We start from the raw sequence: 18798 nt of genomic DNA, 5'->3' as shown, positions 1-18798 counted from the left end.
TCGCTGTGCCAACTGGAGTGAGAGGGTGGGGAAGCTCCCCTAAGGAACCCTCATGGGGTGTGCCATTGGACCATCTGGGAGAGGGAGAAGGAGTTCAGCCTCAGCCACACGCATGCAAATGCACAGCTTCCCCAAGGCTGCCGGGGCTTCGCGGCCCTCACCTGAACCCTCCTCTTGGTCGGGAACAAGTGAAGAGCTGGCCAGGCCACAAGGAGGTTGGTGGCTGTCATGTTTGGTGCCCAAGAGCCCGGAAGCTAGCAATAATTGCCCAACCTCTTCGTGGGGCTCTGAGGCCTGCTGCCCTGCACCTGTCCCTGGGCCACCAGCAGGAGGCCGAGAGGTGGGCTGCCTTGGAATCAGACACCCTTGCTCTCTACTCACCAGCCAGTCAAGAACAGGCTTGAGCCTCTCTTTCCTTCTCTGCAAAGAGAGAATAACAATGCAACATCGTAGGCCTACTGACAACAGAAAAGAGGGGTGGCCGTGTGGCACAGTGGTTCCGCAGCTTGGGAAGTCCACACCCACACTGGAGCGCCTGGGTTTGAGTTCCATCAGCTTCTGATTCCAGCTTCCTGCTCCTGCGTGCCCCTGGGAGGCGATGGCTCAAAGAGCTGGGTTTCTACCACTCACGGGGGAGGCATGAATTGAGTTCCAGACTCCAGCTTTGGCCTGGCCCAGCCCTGGCTGTTGTTGCCAGTTAGGGAATGAACCAGTAGATGGAGAGTCTTTCTCTGTTTCTGCATCCGTCTTAGTCTCTGCCTTTCAAATAAAAATAAATACGTAATTAAAAGTAAAAGCAAGGAGATTAGGGTGTGTGCACGTGTGTGTGTGTGTGTATGCGTGTGTGTATTATAATTTCAGCAATAAATAGGCCCTACCAGACCTCCTGACAAAGGCATTTGACTTTCCTACTTCAGGCTCTTTGTTTATTTAGATTCCTACAAACTGCTGACTTCTGGCCTCCCATCTGCACTTAAGCCAGGCTGTACCAGTTATCATTCGGTAGGTCTGAGTTGGGACCTGAGCCTCTGCGTTTCTAGCAAGTTCCCAGGTAAGGCTGGTCTGTGGACCACACTCTGAGTAGCATGGCCCGGGGAGTAACTGCATTGCCTTGTTTTTACATTCTCAGTGTGTGTTGATCACTGCATCTTCCATGCATTATTGCACTTCTCTGAAATAGTGTGCAGAGCTTTCCTGCCAGTTCCCTGGTTTTCTAGATTGTGTGGAGACACAGGTTCAATGCAGCATGGTGACCTGCCCAATAAGTTCCAGAGGCAGGATTTGAATCCAGGGCTGTGGAGCCAAGAGTGGCGATGCTCATATCCGCTGTGTCACACACACATGTGTAATACAGACTTGGGTCAAAGGGTGGACAGGGAGCTAAGGAGAGAGCAGCCATGGGCTTGCAAATGTGCTAGCAAGTTCTTGCATCTGTTCCCGTGACAAGATAATCACCCGTGAACCACCTGGCCTCTCCTTGCCCTCTGGACCAGTTGAAAACCCTGACGCTGGTGCCTGATTCGGAAGGCTCGAGACTCTAACATACTTGGAGATATTTAATTGCTCGATCCTTCACTGACAGGTGATGACGGCTGCAACAAAGGGAGAAAAATTTAGTGCACATAAATGATTAGAGCAGAGGAGAGATGTTTCATCCTATTAATGAATTTGCTAATTGGCCTTCTGCCCCCAATCATTTCATATTCAGGCTTTTGCAGTGTCAGATTAAATGGAAACAGATCCAGGAGCGGTGAGAAACAGGGCTAAGGGCATTTTGCGCAGGGCCTGCAGGCAGCACGCTGCTCCCGGTGGCTAATGGGCCGCCGCCGCTGGGCCTTGAATGCCGGCTCCCCGGCATCCACGCACCTGTTTCAGCTGCTGTTCCACTCAGGTGCCTCAGGCTTCCAAGACAAAGCCAGGGGTGGGGGGAGGCCGGTGTGGGAACGGAAAGCTCAGGCTCTGGCACCAGCCAGAAGTGGGCTCTGTGCCTCTGAGCAGGGCACTTTGCTCATCCTATAGCCAAATGGGAACTATAACCACGTCTTGTCCTCCAGGGTTGGGTTGCAAGCAATAACCCACACAAGGGCAGAGCCAGGTACCTGGCACCAAGTGGAGGCCAGAGCCATGCTAGCCATCACCATGGCTGTCAACCCCACCTGAGGAGCCACGTTTTCCCATCTCTACCTCTGAGGGGAGTTTCTTCTACCATTGACAGTCGACAGTGTCCCATAGGCGTCCCCAGGGTTCCAGTGACCAGGCTGTGATAGTGCTGGGTCTTGGAGTGATGGAGTGGAGTCAAAGCCACAGCACAAAGGGCCAGAGGGATGACCAAAGGAAATGCAGTCATTGTGCAGAAGGGGGTGACACAGGGGGAAGGGACCTGCTCCAAGGTGGGGCAAAGCAACAGCAGTGCCAGCAGCACCCCCGGTGGCTCAATTCACCTCCCCGACGCAAAGCTCCAAGCTCACTTCCTCCTTGGCCCTAGCACAGCCCTGTAGGGGGTGCTGTGATTGTCACCATTTTACAGAGGAGGAAACGAGCTCCAAGGGGTTAGGCAGCAGAGGGTTCAATCCCAGGACTTGTGCATGTTAGCTCAGTGGTCCTGACCGTCACACGATCCTACTTCTAGCTCCCTGATCTGAGCGGAGTGTGGTTCCCACTTCCCCCCTGCTGCACCCGTGAGGCTTTGAGCTTGACCTGGAGCAACAAGAATGAGTCCAAAGTACTACTCCCATGGCCAAGGTGTAGGCAACAAGAAGTATCCCAACAGACTACAGCGACTTTCAGAAGCTGACCTAGTGAAAATACTACCTGGAGAGAAGTGAAGCATTTCAACAGAAGTCAAGTTCCTCTGAAGGCCCCAGAACGCTTACTCTCTCCCCAAGTCCTGCTCCTCCTCGCCTGATGGATGGGAACATCAGCGCTGGGGCCATTATGCAGAATTTTGCAGTGTCTCCTCAGCAGCAGCCCTGGGCTTCTCATCTGCATCACCTGCCAATTCCCACATTGCTCAGAGCCACCGAGAACACACACGCTGGCCCATCCATCCTCACTCCCAGCCAACATCCATCAAGTCTGGACGCAGCGTCAGGCTTGACAGAAGCCCTGGAATACGGCTCAGTCCCCAAGAGCTAGTCAAAGAAATAGATGTATAAACCCATAATGACAACCTCCTAGTGTGCTCAGGATTGGAACAAGGGCAGGCAGTGCCAGCTGCCGGGAAACCAAGGAGAGATGAACTTGGGCTGCAGGAGCCTGGGTTGGCTTTCTAGAGGGGTGACACGGAAGGAGGCCTTGAAGGGTGTATGGGGGTTTTTCAGGTGAATGGAGAGATGGAGGTGAAGAGAAGATGACAAAGCCAGAGGAGACCTTGGGCAGGAATGACATCAGGGAACAGCAATAAAGGACATTTATGGGACTAGCTGTATATGCAGATAAGTATACAGATTCCGATGTTACCCAGACAAGGTAAAGGGAAGTCATTATGGGTCAGTTCCTGCTTTCATTTCAACAGAAGAGTTCATACTGAGAGACACCCTCCCGTATCCCTCCCTACCCCAAAGACACTACACACCCACTGGTATCCAGGAACATTGCCAGGATTCTTTTTGAATGAATTTATCATTTTCAAGGTTGTAGGAACCAGTTGCTGTAAGCTCACAATTAATTATCTGAACTGGGACTTCCTCTACCTTCGACTCTTTCCAAATCGTATGCTGGCAGTTGCTATGAATTGAATATGATTCGTCTCCTCCAAAATTCATGTTAGAGATTAAGTTCCTGTTAGGAGGTATTAAATGGGGCCTTTGGGGGCATCGGGATTAGCTAAGGTGGTCACGGGGGTCCTCCCTGACTGAGTCAGGTGGCTTCACAGTAAGAGAGAGGGATCAGAAGATACACACCTTTGCCCCATATCGCTTGCTACCTGCTGCTCTGCACAGCCCCAGGACTCTGCCGGTGAGAAGCCATCATCAAATGTGCCCTCTCCACCTTGGACCTCCAGAATTCTGAACCAAAATAGACCTTTTATTCTTTTAAATGTACCCAGTTTGAGGTACTACATAATTAGCAAAGAAAATGGACGAAGACAGGGGCTTAGCTCCAGGATTTGAGTAGCAAAGCTATCAGTGCTCTTTGTGAAAAGACAACCTTATTATCGCTTTTCTGGGACTGTATCATTCATCCATTTATGGATACAGTCAAGCATTCAGGTACTCATTTACTCAATGATTCTTTGTGTCATTCTTTTTTAAAATGTATTTATTTGAAAGGCAGAGGGAGAGCAAAAGGTGGAGAGAGAGAGAGAGTGAGAGAGCACGACTGATTCACTCTCCAAATGCCTGCAACAGCCAGGGAAGGGCCAGGTTGAAGCCAGGATCCCAGAACCACATCCAGGTCTCCCATGTGGGAAGCAGGGACTCAGCAAGCTGAGCTATCGTTTGCTGTTTCCCAGGGTGCACACTAGCAGGAAGCTGAGATCAGAAACCAAACTGGGCCTCAAAGCCAGGCGCTCTGATATGGGATGCAGGCATCCTAAACAGCAGTTTAACTGCCGCCTCACAACACCCGCCCCTTTCTGTCATACATCTGATGATTTATTTTCCTCCGCATTCACTGGCTCATTTATTGATTGCCTCTCAGTCAGTTATCCTTTCACTCATTGGTTAAGGGATGCATTCACTTATTCACTTGCACAATTGCAAAACATCTTTTGATCAAAGACCACCAGGGTAAGCAAAGTATTCCAAGCCTAGCTCCTTTTAGGGAGTTGAGAAACCTCACTGATTTTAGGCAATAAGTTCCTTTACCTCCTCCTTCCCAGGCTTCCCCATCCCTCCCAGTCTGTCCATCTTGAGGCCTATGGAGCTTCTTTTGGGATTGTGGGATGAGAACTGTGCCTGGTCCCGGGAATGGGCTCCTCAAACTTTTGTGACTACCAGGGGAGGCTGGCAGTAGGAGCACCGTTCTCAGCACTTTCCTGTTCAATGGTAAATAGATTCAGTACATTTCATGGACAAGGCCAATTCAAAGCCAGCAGACCAAATAACAGAACTCATTCCGGGCAGAGAGCTGGTTACGGAAATCCCAGAGGGAAGCTCCACTTTTCCTGCAGAATCTGCAATTTTAGGAAACAGCAAAGAGCAACCAACCATCCCACTATTTACAATTTCCTCCAGAAAGTATTTATGGAGTCCCTACTATGCGCAAGGAACCAAGCCAGGGAGAGGGAAGAATGAGTCGCATAGGTTTCCGGACCCAAGGAGCCCACAGTCTGATGGTGGGGAGAGGGGTGAGCACCTCCATTGCATGCCTAATTCTAAGCATGGATGGAGAGTCATGAGAATGTGCACCTTAAAGGAATTTAGGAGTCCAGATGGGAGAAATCATTGCTCTCTGGGGTTTGGAGAGGGCTTCCTGAAAACAGACCCTGCCGAGCGAGGTTTTGGAATGTGCATGGATTTTAACCAGTAGACAAGGAAGAAAGGGTGGGGGTTGAGGATTACAGAGTGGAAAGGAACAGCCAAGATGCAGAGAAAGGTGAAGCCCAAGGCACAAACGTCTCCACAACCTAGCATTCTCCTTCCAGACATAAAGACTGGCATGTCCAAGGTGTCCAAGTGGCCCCTTAGATCCAGGACTGCGTGACAGCAGGGCCACTGCTTTTCTGTTCCTCTCTGCCTCTTGTGTATTTCCAAGATCTCTCTAGGTTTATCACACTGCCCTAATCAATAAATCCCACACCCAGCCTCATCAACGTCACTCTGGCTCCCCCAGTTCTCCGGGGTGGCCCCTGATCTAGGAGTCCGGAGATCAGTCCCATGTTGGTCTCTACCTTGCCATGTGGCCTTAGAAAAGGCATCTGACAGCCATGGGATTTAGTTTGCAGACGTACTCCGTGAGCATTCTGGAGCTCTTCAGCTCAGCCCTCTGTAAAAGTTCTCAATGGTTTCACTAGGATAGTGACAGAGGGTTTATAATCCAGGCATTTGCTATTTGCTGGAGCTATTTGCTTACAGACGAATCTGTTGAGCACCAAAAAAATCAACAGCTGCATCTGCACGAACCCCTTTTGGCTATCCTGACACCCTAACTCATCTCACCTACCCATGTGAGCCCAGGAGCCGTGTTCTTGGTATGATAAGCACATGAAAAGCTGCTGGAGCCGTCAACTCGACTTGTAACCGCGACACAGGGGTTGAAAGCCCAAAGCACAGCTTTTCTAATTTTTAATTAAAGACACACAAAGATCGGAACAGAGAGAAGGATGGAAAGTGAACTTGCGTGTTTTTATTCAGTGGCACAGCTCTCCAATTACTTTCGATTTCTGCTGCCTCCAGGGAGAGCTCCCTGAACACCCAGGTTGGTCTAGGTGCCTTCCTCTCGCTCACTCATCACGCAAAGCTTTTGCCCTGTTTAAAAGAATATGAACTCACAATTTGGAGCCATCATATTTTGAAGCATTTGGGGTTTTTGTTGAGCAGAATGAAGCATTTTTTTTTCAGGGCCAGTCACAGAGCAGAAGCCAGTAGGGGCTGCAGCAAGGGATCAGCATCTATCTGCATGCTCGGGTTTTTGGCTTTAGTCTCCCGGACATAACTAGCTGGGAAGGTTCCAGAAGTGAGCTAAGACTCTTAGAGGTAATGCCTTCCTCCAGGATGGCCTCACTCTGAGCATTTTGGAAGCCCCAAATAATAGAGTCATGAACTGAACAGTGTCTAAAATTTGCTGAACAGTTCTATTCTACAAGCTATGCTGAAGTGTTTGACTTCCATTACTCTGAAATCCACATAACACAACAGCTCTTTTCACGTAGTAACACTACTGTCCCTGGCTGCTAGTCAAAGAAAACAAGGCTTAGTCATGCAGCTAGTTAAGTGGTGGAGCCTGGATTTGAACCCAGCACGGAGACGGATCCCGGAGTTGAAAATCTCAACCACTGTCTTCTGACTTCATCTAATGGGATCTCAGCAGCAGCAGCTCTGGTGAGAGCATCAACCATACGAATCCTGAATGTGAGAACCAGCCGAAACCTAGGCAGTGTCTCCTGTGATGCTTCCTGTTACAAAGAAGAAATTGAGACCCTGGGAGGGAAAGTGTCCTGGGTCTCTGTGCCGGAGGGACTGAGCACTTGGAGCTGAGTCAGCTTGTCTTGGGGACCCATTCAGTGGACTAGGATCTGCTATGAGCCTCAAGCAAACGTGGTTGAAAGGGTTAAGTGAGAGGGTGCAGATAAGATCCCTAGTATGGTGCCAAGGCACACAGTAGGAGCACACTGAATGTTCATTCCCCCTCTTCCCTTATAATTCTGGGACAGAGGAGCAAAGAGCTTTGGTCTCTGGGAATCCTGCAGGAATTCACTGGGTGACCCGGAGTTTGAGGTAGGAGAAGGGAATGCCAGATAGCAACATCTGAGCTTTTCTCGTCCCAGCTCTGGGCAAGCAGCACCATATTCAGCACCGATTTGACCCTCCCACCCTTACAACACACTCCTCTGGGCCCTTGGCAGCTGCAGCCAACATAGAAAGTGAGGCAGGGCTCTCCTTCACTCTACTTTTCACATAACCAGTTTCCCACCTCAAGACAGTATTTGTACCCACTTGACAGATATGAAAACTGAGACTTAGAGAGGTGAGAGGACTTGCCTAAGGTTGCAGAGGGAGGAAGTGATGGTGCTGGGATTCACAGGCAGACTCCATGATCCCCACCTGCCTTTCAGGAGGGCTATGGCATTGACAATATTTTAAAACCAACCACACAGGCCCTGGGCTTCTGCCACCCCATGGTGGTCAGCGGATGAAGGGGAAGGAGACCTGGATTTGGGGTTGAGCGTAGTTTCCGGTTAAGCAGTGGCCCAGAATCCTTGAGAGGTGAGGCTCTGAATGCCAAGGCTCTGGGCCAGGGCTTAAATACCTATCTTGCTTAGGACTGGTAGAAAGGCAGCCAGTCCCTTCCCTGCCGGCGGGATGTGTAGCTTGCTGAGCCCTGGGCTGCTTCCAGTACTCTGGGCTGCAAATGCCAGCCCAGCACCCCTACCTTGGGTCAGCACCCCTAGCTCTTTCTCTGGTGCTCAGCCAGCCTGATGCCTCTGGGGACTGGGCCAGAGGCCTTGAGTCCTTCTTTCCTGGGCTTGCAGACAGCCTACTCAGGGGGAGCGCTGTGGTCCCCACCAAGGGGAGACCAGCCAAGCGCTAAGGACAGACTCCCTGTGCACGTGGGGGTCCTCCATCATCCCACCACAGTCCTAATCACTAGCCAACCTCAGGCGTGGGAGCTGCAACCCCCACCTGTAACCAGAATCCCAGCTCTGAAAGCAAGTGTCAGGTTACTTAAAATCCTTTTACTACTCACAATGGCATTTAAGCCTTAAACAAAACAAAACCCATCATTATCCTTTCCTTAACTGCTTCAGTCGCTTTATCCCAAAAACCTTCTAACCTCTGGTTAGGAGGCCAGCCTCCAGTGGGTCCCAAGGCCCAACACATTTGCCCCAACTTCCCCTGGATCCCCTGGACAACAAACAGGGACATCACAACTGGGGAAAGGTGGCTCCCGGTCCAGGCCGGAGGGAAGCCAGGATCTTCACGCTCTTGGGTCTTTGGCATGGCCTCTTCTCTCAGCCACCCCTTGCAGGTGCCCTCAGCGCTCCCCAACCTGGAGTTTGGCAGTCTTCTCTGCGATGTCCTGGTCCCTACACAGGACATGAGCCCTGAGGGCTTTACTGCCCCCCCCCCCCCTCGCCAGCAGCTGGTTCCTTTTGGCTTGCAAAGGTTTATGGGGTGAGAAGACAGAGCACTCTCTCTTTGTGGTGGGGCTTTAGGGTCTGCATCTGGCACTGACACCTGCCCAAGGGTGCGAGTGTGAGTACCCTGCTGCTCACAGTTGCACAAATGCCAGCCGTCACGGGGACAGCAAGAGCGACCCAGCCTTGCCACCCAGAGAGCCCAGTCACCCGCACCTGTGAATCTGCCCCTTCCTTCCGTGCCTGGAGATTTCCCCAGGAGCAGGGTCTTGGCTCCTGGACTCCAGAGGGGTCCCGTTGCCCCTGGGAACAGCACCCACTCTGGTTAGCTCCTCGGGGTGTTCACACCAGCCCTCCCACCAGTTTCTTACTCCTCTGAACCCGTCCCAGCTCCTCGTGAGAGGGGCGTTGAGACCAGGGGGCCGATAGCACCACCTGCTTGGCACCCAGAGCCCCCGCAACCCATCCAGGGAACAAAAGGAAGAAGGACGAGGCTTACCTTTGGAGGGTCGCCTTTGTTTGGTTTGCAGAGATGAGAAGGTGCCCATGACGGCCCCCATGGCAGCGAAGACTTGTGAGCGACTTGGGACCCCGGGCCCTGCCCCTCCCCTCCCCTGGAAAGAAGTGTAGGTTGTCTACTCCGAACCGGAGGAGGACGGAGTCGTAAGGCACCCGGCGGCTCGCCTGCTGCTGGGTCTCCCGCGAGCGTGGGGCTGGCTGGGGCGCTGGAGGCTGCTTCTCACTTCCTGCTTCAGCCCCGCACATGCACCGCCTCGCAGGGCCAGCGGATCGCGGAACCGCTCCTCAGCGTCCCGGCCCCGCCCGGACGGTCCCCTCGCCTAGGGCCGAAGACGATGTCCCCAGAGCCTGCCTGGCGCTGGACACCGGGGCCGGAGCGCCCGCCCGGCTGAGGCTGCCGAGCCAGCGCCGCGTGCGGTGCGGGAGCCGCGGAGCGCCCGCCCCTCCTGCCGCACGCTCGGCTCCCCTCGCGGCGCTCGGGCTGGGTCTCTGGGGGCCGCGTACCAATCATGAATGAACAGAGCCAGGGACTGGTGCGGCGCGGTGCCGCCGCGCGCCTGCCTGCGCCCGCCCGCCTGCTTGCACGCTCGCTCGCTGGCTCGGGCGAGAGTCGAAGCGGCGGAGGGGGCAGCCGGAGGGGGACCGCGCGGGGCGGGCCGGAGCGGGGGCGGAGGGGGCGAGGGCTGCGCCGGGAGCTCCCGCACCTGCTAATCTTGCGCGGGCCACTCCGGAGGGTGCTTTCCTGGGCAGTTCGTACCGGAGGCTAGGCACCTGGCTGATGGGTGAGGTTCCAGGGCAGAGACTGCTCCAAGGAGACCGCGTGTGTGTGTGTGTGTGTGTGTGTGAGTGTGTGTGTGTGTGTGTGTCCGCGCGCGCGCGCGCGTGTGTTCTTGTGTGTGCTGCATTGTGATTTCCTTTGAATTCAAGGGAAACCTTATTGAAGCCCACAGCCTGAATTCACGGGGTGGGGAAAAGTCCGCCCCACCCAAGGAGCCCACACCCTCGCCCGGGTTCCCGCGGGGACAGGGGTGCCCTCCTGCTCCCTGGGGACTTGTGCAGCTGCGGAGTCGGCAATGGTAGGGCCCACTTTCTCCTAAAAGCAACTCGAGGAGGGGGAAGGAGCCCTTAGACCCCCTGGGTCCTTGCTTCCCCCCCCCCCTTTTTTTTTCCTCCCTTCCTCTCTCTATCCTGCTTGTTTCTTTCTTAACCACCAGCCGGGGGCAGGGTTTGAGAGAGGGCTGATCCCGCTGAACAAGCAGGTTCCCTTCTGTGAGTGCTGCCCCCAGATCCTGAAGACCCCAACTCCTGTGGTGGCTTCTCACCAGAGAGCAAGTTTCCATTCCCCTGCTGTGGAGTGAAACAGGAGGTTAGCTCCGGGCAAGGCTGGGCTGCCTGGGTTCCCATGGAGACCCATTGTGATTGGCACTGAGAATCCATTGCCCAGACTGCTCCCGGACCTTTGCCCAGTCATTTCCTCTCTGCCACACAGACACACACTGTGGTTGCCGTTCACAGAGTCCCCCAACATATGGCCTCATAAACACACACACACGCATAGTCCTGCAAGCATATGGGCACAGGCCCCTAAAGCCCACACAGACACTGCTGTCATATACACAGACAGACCCAAAGCCCATAACACGCCCACCAGTGCATCCAGAAGACGCCATACAAGTCACAGAGACACCCACAGCCAGGCACACACACACACACGGCACCAACTGGCACTGCAGTCACCCACCCACCCAGGATCACAGCCACACAGGCACGCGGTCCCTCCCCAAGGCTACAGGGGCCCCCAGGAGCTGCTTCCCTTGGTTCCAGCCCTTCAGAGCTGCAGGTGACTTGCCATTTGGTCAGGAACACTGAGTTTCTTTCTTCATATACATAGCTCTTAATGCTTTCTCAAATGCCAACACGTGCCCTATTTTGTGCAACAGGGAAGGTGCACTTAACTAACATATGCTCCTTTCATTTGCATTGCCCACTGCTGCGGAACCACATCACCCCACGTGGTGCCCACCATATCCCTGTGATTTCAGCAAGCCAGGCTCCATCAGGCCTGCAGGGGGAAGTGGAAGTTTACCTAGGGTGAGAAATTGGCCTGAAATTGCGCAGCCAGTGTTGGGTTAGAGCTCCTAGTCCAAGGCCCTGTAATTACTGCCTTGGGGCCTTGTTATTTTCAACAGGAAGAGGCTGCTGAGCTGGTGACACCTGCTCTGGGTCCCACCCCACCAGATGCATAGCCCTAGCTCTTCTCACTACTGCGTCAGACCTGAAATCCAGGTGATGGAGTTTCGGGTAGGGCTGGCCCTTGCCCTGCCTTCTGCCCTCTCTGCTGATGAGGAAAGCTTGGCTGCAGATGAAGCCCGGGGTCACTAGAGGACTCTGATGGGATGCCCAGGACTCAAGGTGCAGAGGAGGGCTTGGCTCCTTGTTGATGCCACCCACAGGAGTCTCTACCATCATATCAGGCACATCACTGCAGGTGCACCCAGCTCCCTCGGGGCTCTGTTGATACCTACACTGCCAGACTCATGGTGTGACTAGGACAGCATTAGCAAGGCCACATGAAGCTAAGGTGCCACTTTCTCCTTCCTCCTCCCACAACCTTTGGGAAAAGCACAGACGGATGGCTCTGTGTCTCAGATCATGAAGGCTAAGGGTCTCTGGAGGTGTTCACTGTGGGCTGCCTCTGAGCCGCAGGAACACAATGATGTCACCAAGTCCAAGTCCAAACGGCTGAGTGTGAATTCTGAGGCTTTCCTGGCTTTTTCTTCCAGGAACCCTGTCCTTGAAGACCTATTCTGGGTGTCATCTCCTCCGGGAACCCCTTCTGAGTCTTGAACCAGTGCCTTGGTTGGAATCCCCTGGGCACTCCGGGCTTCTTTTCCCATTGGGCTCTCCTTGACCTTTTCCCATTATGTCTACTCATCTCCATTGCTCTCTGTGTGCACTGCAAGCACCAAGGGGCAAAGATCCAGCCTGACTTAGCTTCCTGAGGTCTGTTTAACCTCTGGTTTCCCAACAAGAGTGCAGTCAATTCATGCTGAATGAATGAAAGAAAATAAATGCATGAACCCATTTTCTCCCACTTAGTGGCCCAGTTAGGAAGGAAAAGTTAACAATTATCAGATCATCCTTGCCCCCCCCCCTTTTTTTGACAGGCAGAGTGGACAGTGAGAGAGAGAGACAGAGAGAAAGGTCTTCCTTTTGCCGTTGGTTCACCCTCCAATGGTCGCCGCGGCTGGAGCGCTGCAGCTGGTGCACCGCGCTGATCCGATGGCAGGAGCCAGGTACTTCTCCTGGTCTCCCATGGGGTGCAGGGCCCAAGTACTTGGGCCATCCTCCACTTCACTCCCTGGCCACAGCAGAGAGCTGGCCTGGAAGAGGGGCAACTGGGACAGAATCTGGCGCCCCGACCAGGACTAGAACCCAGTGTGCCGGCACCGCAGGCGGAGGATTAGCCTAGTGAGCCGCGGCGCCGGCCCCATCCTTGCCCCTTAAAGGGGAAAGGCAACTGTCTCAAGTGGAGATGAGTTCATTCAACACCATCGTTGAGCGTCTGCTACTGGATATTTACCCACACAGGAGTCCTTTATTCCTGATGACCCCTTGTGATTTAGGGATCCTTTGCAAATAAAGGGGCGCACAACTCATGCTCTGTGGGAGGCAACAGACATCTCCTGTTAGGTGTTTACAGTGAATGCTGTCTATGGAAATAGACAGTGAGTGTGAGGGACAGGAAAGAGAGGGGATAGTAGCAGATCTGCTTCCTGCCTCTTGGGAGCTTGCAAAAAGAGCCGAGAACAGAACTGCACGGGGAGAGAGGGAGTCTCCCCTCAGTCATGCTGGCTGCAGAAGCCTCCAGCGTGGCGCACTTGCCTGGTGACCTGGCCAGCCCCATCCCTCTGGAACTTCACTGTGCAAGATGAGCTGGCCCCTGCACTGCCTCTACCTCTGGCTACTCCCTCATCTGCCCCGGAATAGACAGACTATTTCTGCCCGCCCTGTTGAAGCCCTAACCCCCAGCAAGGCTGAGTTTGGAAAGAAAGCCCCTCGGAAAGCAAGCAAGATGAAGCGAGGTCACGGGGTAGAGCCCTGAGCAGATAGGGCTGGAGTCTCTGCAGAAGAGAGCCGGAGACGGCCCCTTTGCTCCTACACGCACAAAGCAAAGGTCGTGTGAGCACACTGGGAGAAGGAAGCCATCTGCAGCCCAAGGGGTGAGACCTCGCCAGACACCCCCCTCCCCCCCCCCCGCCGCTGGCATCTTCATCTTGAACTTCCAATCTCCAGAACTGTGAGAGATGCATGTCGGTTGTTGAAGCCACCCAGACTGTGGCATTTTGTTCAGGCATCCCGAGCAGACTAACAAGCAGTCCAGTGCCAGTTCATGCCTTCAGAGGCTTCTGGAAGCAAGATCTTCACTCTTACCTGAGCATTCATACAGATCTCCTTCAGGCACCCCCCACCCCACCCCGGGTGCCCTGAGGCTGTTCAGGGGGAAGGGGGATGAGACTGGCAGAGACCTGCAGGGTTTGTGCTAAAGCCTGCAGGTGTTTGTCTGAGTTTATGTAACACAGAGCTCTGTGCTCCCCCCGGTCCCTCTCCCCTCAACCACATGTCTTCCTGTCCTGTGGAAGATGGCAGTTGCTTCGCGCCAAAATGGAGGTGGCACGGATCAGATGGAGAGCATGGCTGTTGGAGGCCTGCCAGCACGGGGTTCAAGTCCTGGTTTGGCCCCTGTGCTGTGCACTCCCTCTGGACGCCACCTTCACCTCCTCGTAGCGCTGCTTGTGTGAGCTCAGTGAGACTGTGTCCGGAAGGCCCTCTGCCCAGGTGCCTGGTCCAGAGAGGGGTCAGCTCTGAAGGGTGGGCAGCTGCTATTGCCGTGGCTGGGGGCCGTGCATCGACTGGGCTGGGGGAGGGATATAAACAGTCAGCCACAGACCTTGCCTGGGCTTCCATCTTTGCTCTTCATCTGTTTGATAGGAAATCTATTCTCAGGGTCCCCATCTGGTATTAAAAGGCTCAGATTCGTTAAGGAAGGGAATGTGGTTGGCACCTGATTCTGTGCAATTCAGCACTACGCTCACTGCCGTCTCGTACTGCTTCCCAAATGTTCTGCATGCATAAGCGTGGCCTCCTCAAATAGACTGTGAGCTTCCAGCAACCAAGGCTGAGGCTTCTCCTGCTTTGCATACCCCCCGCCACCCCGCCCCCGGGCACCCAGCGCTGCCTGGCCCGGAATAGCCCGAGCGCTCCACAAACACTCAGGCTGAGAGCACACAGGGCAGAGCAAAGGGCATCCATCCTCCTGCAGCCCTGGGCCCAAGGTCCCTCCCTCTTATGTTATGAAATGTGTCCCTGAACCTTAGCTTCCTCACCCGTGAGACATGAACACGGCTACTTACTGGGGTTGCTGTGAGGACTGGGTGAGAGCAAGTGAAGGGGAAAGGATGTCCACTTGTCAAGCACCCTACAAATGGCCTGTGTCGTTGTCTGTTTGCTTAGCTATTCACTCATTCATTCATTCATTCAACAAATGTTTATTAAGCACCACCTACCTGTCAGATACTGCTCTAAAAATACAGACCTATAATAAAGGAGAAGAGGCAGACACCCGCCCGCAGGCATCTGGTAGTCCAGGGGGACTCTGATCAAAGCAGATCATCATTACTAACCAAGTTCAGACTGGGGAGGAAAGAAGGCTGATGGGTTTGCGTGGCAGGTGTTCGGAGAGACCAACTATGAAGTCATGACCCAAGTCCACACAGATTGTTATAGAGGGCAGGAAGCAGAGAGCCCTTTCAAATCAAAGAAATCAACCTTTAAGTCCTAGAGGTGCTTTGTGACCTTGAACAAGTTATTTGACCTTTGACAGCTTCAACTTCTGTATGTCCATGTGAGTCACAGGGTGAGGTTGAAAGTGACGGATTGGGGCCGGTGCTGTGGTACAGTGGGTTAATGCCCTGGCCTGAAGCCCTGGCATCCTATATGGGTGCCGGTTTGAGACCTGGCTGCTCCTCTTCCGATCCAGCTCTCTGCTATGGCCTGGGAAAGCAGTAGAAGATGGCCCAAGTCCTTGGGCCCCTGCACCCGCGTGGGAGACCGGAAGAAGCTCCTGGCTCATGGCTTCAGATCGGCACAGTTCCAGCCATTCACTCCCAATTGGGGAGTAAACCATCGGATGGGAGACCTCTCTCTGTCTCTCTCTCTCTCTCTCTCTCTCTCTCTCTGCCTCTCCTTTCTCTGTGTAACTCTGACTTTCAAATAAATAAATAAATCTTAAAAAAAAAAGTGACAGATTACAAAAGTGCCTGGCTTGGGGTCTCCTTGGCTGGAAGGCAGTCCTGGCTCAGAAAACCTAAATTCCATTCCTCAGTTTCCCCTTTCAGTTCCCTTTACTTGCACTCTTTTCCCCATCCCCCTGGAGGAAGGAAAGACCTTTGGGTAGGAATTGGGCTTGGGAAGCGCCTCTCCTGGGACATGTCCTTGTGCATCAAGCGTGACCTCATCTGTCGAGGCTGATCATGTTCTTAGAGGGAGCAGGACTAATGTGGGCTGCAGGGGAAGCAGGGGGGGAGCCAGGACACAGGCTCTGCCCTGCGTGTCCTGACTACTGCACTGCCTAAGGGATCCCCTTCACGCTCCAGCACTGGAACAGGCCTCAACAGGGGCTGAGATGAGTTCAGACAGAGTGCAGCCACCCACGCAGCCGAGACACTGGCAGCAAAGCCCTCTGAGTTACACAGATCCTGCTAGGAATGTGTGTGTGTGCACTTGTGTGTGTGCATGTGACGGGTTAGTCAAGGAGAGGGGAACCAGACAGTCATGAGTGCTGATAGTATAGGGGCACAAGGTGGATACTTGATGAATATCGATCAGATGGCTCTCTGGGATTGGACGGAAGGGTGCATAGGTAGATGCATTCAAATATGTTCAAACATTTGCAGGGGGAACTTCAGAGAGCTCATAGAAAAGTGGAATGAAAAAACACATTTGTTTCCATGCAAGAAAATTCAAAATCCATGCAGAGTCTTTTCACAATATGCATTTCCATGAACTTTTTGAAGACCCCTTGTGGTATCAGATGCTACCCATGACCCTTTTCCCCAGAACAAGCCTGCGTCCAGGAGTACACACTCACACTGCATGTAGAGTTTCATGGAGCTCATAGCTCTTCCCCCCAAAGCACATTCATGGACCCTTGCTAAGAAGCTGCCAGGAGGAGGAAAGATTACAGGGTAGGATTGGGCTTTAAATTCTCTGCACCTCAGTTTCAACACCTGTAAAATTGACACAATCCCTGTTTTGAGGATTAAATGAGAGCTTTCGAGTACATAGTGCCCAGCAGGTTGCAAGGCTCAAGGGAAGGTGGAGGTCCTCATTAGCATCATCACTGATCTTCAGTCATTCACTCACAGCTTAGAGAGGGCATTGTATGAGTGCCTTCTGTTTACCACACCCTGCACTGCCCTCTGGGTTACAGAGTTTTGAGCGCTCTGCCTTGCGGAGCTGATAGACCAAGGGGGTGAAGGCAGATAAATGACTTATTCTAACCACCTAGATGTCGCCAGGACACGGAACTGCTGGTCTGGCTCTGCCACTGTGAAAATAAGCCCCTGCCACTGCCCAGGCTGGCCAGTCCCACCCAAAGTCCTAGGGACAAGCAGGAGGCAGAGCTCAGCAAGGTCAGGTGTCTAGGTTAGCTGAGAAGAGTCAAGGTCAGGGTGCAGAAGTCCAGGATGGAGCTGGGTAGAAGGGCTAAGGCTAGGTCAAGCAGCAGTGAGAATTGGCGGCAGAGCAGGAGTGGGGTGGCACAGGTGCCCTGGCAATTGCCTTTGTGGGCTGTCGTGGCGTGTGCAGGGTGTGCGAGTGAAGCTGAAAGGGCTGAGGCAATGCAGCCTGGCCCTGGGGTTCAAACTTCTTGCCTGAGATGTGTGCAAAATATGGTTCCATCACCTCCTTGGGGAAATGTGCTCGTTCCCTTGCCTTGTTCTCTCAAGGTTATATAACAATGGCATTGACAGGACTCACTACCGGTTACGGAGTTCTTCCTGTGTGCCCGTCATAAGCCTGCTCTTACTTAACCATTTCAATATCTCAAAAGATCGGTTTTCCCACTATCCCCCGTTGCATGTCTGAGGCTACTAAGGCACAGAGAGGTTAAGCGATCTTCCCGAAGTCGCATGAGGACATGCTGGAGCTGGCCTTAGCTCACGTGGGCTGACCAGCTCCTTGTCTAGTTCCAAGCGTTCCTGCTATGCTTGCAACTGAGATCCAGCCTTTTCACTCCATGGATCCAGCTGTTCACTGGAGACTCTCGGGTGTGGTGCAGCTCCTTGGAGCTGAGAGAGAAGCAAAAGGGAGGTGCACGGAGCCTGGATCCTCTGAGCAGCAGGTGTTGCTCCCACCTGTACCTCTCATGCCTGGGGGCTGTAGCCATGCCCAGTGGCTACTGGGATGTACCCAGGCAGCAGCTTTCTCTCCTAGCTGTCTGCAGACTGAAGCCCCTGCAGGAAACGAGCAGGGAGGGGAGGAGGGGACAGTAGGTGTGCAGAGGGATGATTGGTAATAATGCCAGTGATGAGCGGCCCAGTGCACTGCTGGCCCTGCACGGCCCGCTGCACCTGTCAGCACCGGCTCTGGGCTCCCAGCAGGCTCCCAGCATCTCTGCCACATCTCCTGCAATTGGAGCCTGCAAAGTAGAGAAGCCCTGGAGGAGGGAGGAAGGGAGAAGAGAAGGGGAGAGAAAGGAGTTGTGATTGCTGAGGGCTGAGGAAGGGCTATGGGACACAGTCTGCAGAAATGGCCAACATACACCTGTCAGAGAGACACGTATGTTCCTTCTATTATTTTCTTGGATCACATGCCATGCCCCCATGGGAGACCTGTGGCATTCACTGCTGTGGCAGAGATGGCACAGAAAGAAAGGGTTCGTCCTTTTTGACTTACTAAGGTGTGATGAGAGATGAAAAGCCCGGAAGAGGATGTGACCAATTAGAGAGCAGGAGAGAAGGGGGCAGTCCTTGACCTCCTTCTCCTTCACCTAAGGAGAGCTTGGGGCTCAGTGAGTGCTCCATTCAGCACTGAGACCCCAGATTCTGTGTGATGTGGGAACTGGGAGAGTGAACGTGGCTGAGCTCTGCCAGCCTGCTCTGTGGCAGGAGCATCGCAGAGCTACTGGCCTGTGTCTTAGCTGGGCGGGCGGGTCCTGACTTCTCTCTGCTGGATGAGTCTGGCAACGAGAAGAATCCTTCCTCATGCACCCGAGAGGCCTGCTGTGGTGTGGGTGTGGCTTGTTTCCACCCAAACTCATGAAGACATTGGAGTCCCGATGTTACAGTGTTGAGAGGTCATGGGGTCTTCAAGAGGTAGTCAGGTCATGGGGCTCCACTCTTGGGAATGGATTGATGTGCTTGTTGAGAGACTGGGTTAGGTTTCCAAGGCGTGGAGCCTTGGGTCTTGTGAGGCTGGATTAGTTACTGTGAGAGTGGGTTGCTTTGAATTCAGATTAGCCCTGGAGCTGTGGTCTC

At 53.6% G+C, this 18798-nt stretch overlaps 1 protein-coding gene across 3 annotated transcripts in view; it reads right to left on the bottom strand.

The window, feature by feature from the left end:
• KCNIP1 (potassium voltage-gated channel interacting protein 1) overlaps positions 1-18798 on the bottom strand; it is a 331932-nt gene that overhangs the window by 194398 nt on the left and 118736 nt on the right. The window contains exon 1 of one of the 3 annotated variants that reach the window (XM_051843591.2): positions 9240-10070. The exons of 1 other annotated variant lie outside the window; for it this stretch is intronic. In XM_051843591.2, coding sequence (XP_051699551.1) covers positions 9240-9300 — 61 coding nt within the window. In that variant the 5' untranslated portion in view covers positions 9301-10070. Of the gene's footprint in view, positions 1-9239; positions 10071-18798 lie in introns of those variants that run through there. One more of the 3 variants, XM_051843593.2, reaches the window with a different exon arrangement.

The sequence above is a fragment of the Oryctolagus cuniculus genome, chromosome 6 (genome assembly GCF_964237555.1).
Source record: "Oryctolagus cuniculus chromosome 6, mOryCun1.1, whole genome shotgun sequence".
NCBI lineage: Eukaryota > Metazoa > Chordata > Mammalia > Lagomorpha > Leporidae > Oryctolagus > Oryctolagus cuniculus.
Note: the sequence above shows the minus strand (reverse complement) of the source record. Positions and strands in the feature narration are given on the sequence as shown.